This window comes from Gymnoscopelus microlampas, assembly GCF_963454915.1.
Source record: "Gymnoscopelus microlampas genome assembly, chromosome: 4".
In the NCBI taxonomy this organism is placed as follows: Eukaryota; Metazoa; Chordata; class Actinopteri; order Myctophiformes; family Myctophidae; genus Gymnoscopelus; species Gymnoscopelus microlampas.
In genome coordinates this window covers 22,280,450-22,284,673 of record NC_139941.1, presented here as the reverse complement: position 1 = coordinate 22,284,673, position 4,224 = coordinate 22,280,450, and the positions used below count along the sequence as shown (strand labels likewise).

At 41.0% G+C, this 4,224-nt stretch overlaps 1 protein-coding gene across 1 annotated transcript in view; it reads right to left on the bottom strand.

Moving 5' to 3' along the window:
• Positions 1 to 4,224, bottom strand: part of rasgrf2b (Ras protein-specific guanine nucleotide-releasing factor 2b) — a gene marked incomplete at its 3' end in the record, with an annotated part of 59,064 nt that overhangs the window by 5,668 nt on the left and 49,172 nt on the right. Inside the window, exons 23-27 of the mRNA XM_084055445.1 lie at positions 4,198 to 4,224; positions 3,140 to 3,224; positions 2,308 to 2,505; positions 810 to 889; positions 436 to 553 (exon numbers count right to left, since the gene is read on the bottom strand). The exon at positions 4,198 to 4,224 is cut by the window's right edge and continues 77 nt beyond it. Of these exons, the coding sequence (XP_083911571.1) occupies positions 436 to 553; positions 810 to 889; positions 2,308 to 2,505; positions 3,140 to 3,224; positions 4,198 to 4,224 (508 nt within the window). The remainder of the gene's footprint in view (positions 1 to 435; positions 554 to 809; positions 890 to 2,307; positions 2,506 to 3,139; positions 3,225 to 4,197) is intronic.

Genomic DNA, 4,224 nt, shown 5'->3' with positions numbered 1-4,224 from the left:
CACGTTAGCAGATGTTTGCTGGTATGCTCACCAGGGTTGGGGTTAAGCATTATGTATTATGTAATTATATTACTTTCATAGGTAACAAAGTAATGTAAAATATATGTATTTTTTCAAATAATGTATTACTATTACTGTATAACAAATTCATACACATTAACAATGACAATCCAATTAAGTCCATGCATTCACAATTTAGACTAGAATATATCCTGTAATGATATAAATATTATGCCTAATCCTTACTGTTACAATTGAGGGTGATTTGTGGGGGTAAAACAGTGCATTGCTTGACGCAGAACATAATATTGTAATGCAACTTATTACGCATTACGTTATATACATATTATGTATTTTTAAAGTAATTACATTTTCAAAGTAACTAAAGGAGAAAAAAACTGATGCTCATATGAATAGCATTGATGTGCTGCTCACCATTCTCATTTTGGAGAAATTTACCAGACCCTCTTCGGTAAAATTAGGCGTTCCCTCTTCGATGAAGGCCAGGTCTGTTAGGTACATTCCCAAATAGGGAACAGAGGGTGGGTTACAGCTGGATGGGAGAGATGGAAATGATGGTTTAACAGTACTGTACTGTACATCCTTATACTGTGTCATGCAAGGCAAATATATCTTCACCCAGTGGTTCCCAAACTGTTTTATTTAAAGTACCCCCGGTTTGGTATGCATTAGGCTCATGGACCCCCATAACTCAGAGAGTGTACAATTAGAACCCAATGGACCCAGGTCCATTCGGCTCTACGGTGATATCATCTCAGGGTGTCTCTATATCACAAACTAATACTCACTTTTTCAGAGTCTCCCTCAGGTTTTTGAACCTCCCCTCGGACGACACCGTCTTCTGCAGCTTGTCCATCAGAGCTTTAGCCTGGTTAAACACACAGTCCAAAATACACATCACCTCCAAACCACAGTCAAAAAGGTATTCTTTAAGAATCCACATACAGCCCTCGGATCACTGTATTCTGCAACTGGCGTGAGTGCACTGCACACACACACACACACACACACACACACACACACACACACACACACACACACACACACACACACACACACACACACACACACACACACACACACACACACACACTTCAGAATTTCTCCCCATTGTGACCTGCTAGACTTAAATAAATAAATGCTTCTTAAACGGCCACAGTAGGTCACAGATCACATGAGTACATTTGTACGTTGAGCCTTCCAACTGTTTCATTAACCATGTACATTTGGCACTAGGACATTCTAACAAGAACAAAGTAAACACTGTTGTTCAAGCCCCAGAACGTCTGTGTACAGAAAAAGACGGAATTGTGAAGACATTATTGGATGTACAGTAATAAGGTGGCTAGAGAGACTGTACAACATTTCAATTCCTACAACAGCACACTTAACACTCCTTAACACTCACTAGTGTTAACACTAAACCCCTAGCTCCTCTAAGGATTTACCAACTGCTGGCCCTTTGTACTAATGTTCAAAAAGGAAGAGCCCGCACACAAAAGCAGGTAAAATGTACTTCTTTATTAGCTGACAATGTTTCGATCTGTTGTGGATCTTCTTCAGGTCATGTGAAAATGCACACCGGTTTACTTCCTTATAATGATGAACACCATTGTCTGTCACCCCCCACTGTGTGCCACCCCCACATAGTCACAGCAGGTGCGACACATCACCCCTAAAGTGACCTAGATGGGAACCCATTGACTCTGTGTTTACAAAATACATTGAATACTGAATTTAAAATATATGGTTACTTTTATTTCTAAAAAGAAAGAAAAAATTAACCATATATTTTTAAATGATTTTAACTGGTTTGTACTATGTGCAATACTATGTATTCAATGTATTTTGTAAACACACATAGTCAATGGGTTCCCATCTAGGTCACTTTAGGGGTGATGTGTCGCACCTGCTGTGACTATGTGGGGGTGGCACACAGTGGGCGTCACATGGCAACAATGGGGTACATTAATATAAGGAAGTGCATTTTCATATGACCTTAAGAAGATCCACAATGGATCGAAACGTTGTCAGCTAATAAAGAAGTACTTTTTACCTGCTTAGGGTTTGCAGGCTCTACCTTTTTGAACTGAAGCCTTAGCCCGGCACCCACCAGTCAATGTGCGTTACCTAAGTTCTCTTTCTTTAAACTAATGTGATTTTACATAATGTACCACACAGAAAATCCCAACTATTATACGCAGTGTGTAATTTGGGGATCAGGTGCCCTAAATCCATCAAATTAGACTACACCCCCTCCTATTAGATATAACGCCAAAGTTGCACCTGCTTGCTGACTTTGGCCCAGGTCTTCTTCAGGCGGTAGATGGCGCTGCGGTTGAGAGCTGAGGTGATCTCCAGCACTCCATTGTAGTTGTTGAGGCAGCGGCAGATGTCGGCCACAGCCACCCACTTCTCTATAGAGTTGGCCCTGGAGCCCACGTCAGTGTGGGTCATGATCTGAGAGGCCACCAGGTTACTCATCTGCACACAGGACACAACAGGTGCAGAAGTGAAGAACTATACGTTCAGTTACTTAGCTATAGTTACTTACATACATGAGTTGAAGGACCGCAATGGAAATAAGCTGTCAGCTTTTGTTGTGTTTTTATCCATTTGATGATGGTGGGGCCTAATGTACTGTATGTTTTGTACCATATTGCATTGCCAAAAAAGATGTCAAAGTAAACAGTGCTACAGTACAAAAGCACAGTGGTTCTCAACCTGTGTGCTGGGGACCACTGGTGGGCCTTGAGGATATTTAAAGTAGGCCCCCAAACTATTGAAGATTTGATTGATAATATAAAAAAAAATAAAATAATGTAAAATAAATAAATGGCATGTTTTCTTTAAAACCTTGAAAAATTAGTTTTCATTGTGAAACCGAGGAACTTTAAGTATACAAAGTTAGTCCCATTGATCTAAGCCGGAACGCGATCGATTGATTGATCACTAAAATAAACATGCTCTGAAAAATGCCCTCAACACGGCAGCCTGTCGGCGTCCGTGTTAAGTGTTCAGATGGGTGGGCCACGAACGCTTTCGTGATTTTCAAGTGGGCCCTGATCCGGAAAAGGTTGAGAACCAGACAGACACAACAACCCACAGTTCGTCTTACATCGTTGAAGTGCTGACTTGTCTTCATGATGTAGGGCGTCCTCTCTGTCTTGTCCACCTTCATCCAGCCCTGACCCAGGAACTCCCTTAGAGAGACATGACCGACACAGTCTGTCAAGGCATGCACATAGACTGATGCCCCTCACCATTGATTCATCCTCTTGTTTGATGTAACAGCATATTCCTTAACCCTTTAACGGTATGTTGCTATATCAGTGGTGCTCCAATTTTTCCATGTCAAGGACAGGCAGATTTACAAGTGCATAGCACGGCACTCGGTGCCGTGCTATGACCTTGTATATCTGATATTTTTTGAATAGCCAAAGAAATCTTAAAATTACACAGATGCGTTCCCGGTCTTAATGGGTTAAAATGGACTGACTGTGAACTTACTAAGCTGATATGCACTACCGTATGAACTCATATCCATCACAGCAAAGTGTGCGGTATTTGTATATATTTTTTAATTGTATTTTTTTTAGCAGGAATGAATGGTAGACAACATTCAGCCACTAGATGTTGCAATATACTCCACAACATCACAACACTTGTGTTGCATAAGCTTCTGTATTTCCAAGCACTAATGCCGTTTGCACCACTGTAATGTGGCGGCTGCCTCCAAGCATCTCTTCCTTCCCCAACAAAATATTTCTTCTTTTTTTCCCGCTTTTTTGTGGGGGGGACATCTTTTTAAAAGCTTTGTGGATGTATTATTTAATTTTTTACTATTTGCCTACATAACGATTTTTATCAATGTCACTTTCAACTGTCTAAACCATAAGGCAAGAGCTCAGACCCACACACTGAAACATTAGTCAAGACATTGGAACATTACGCATCATGAATGCAACTCAACCCAAAATGTTCAAGAAAGTCACCAAGAAAAAAACGTATTGTAGGTATGACATAATATCTTTGGGTTTGATTCCTAGAAAAGGCTCAATCTGAACATGCCAAAGGGGAATGAAGCTGTGCCAGGTGTCTATGTCAGCGATAACCAGCTGTGTCATGTTGGGCCTTGTGAGGATGTCAGGGTGACAGAGTTCTGAGGGGACTGACTCATAAGGGATGCTTCTGAAGACGATG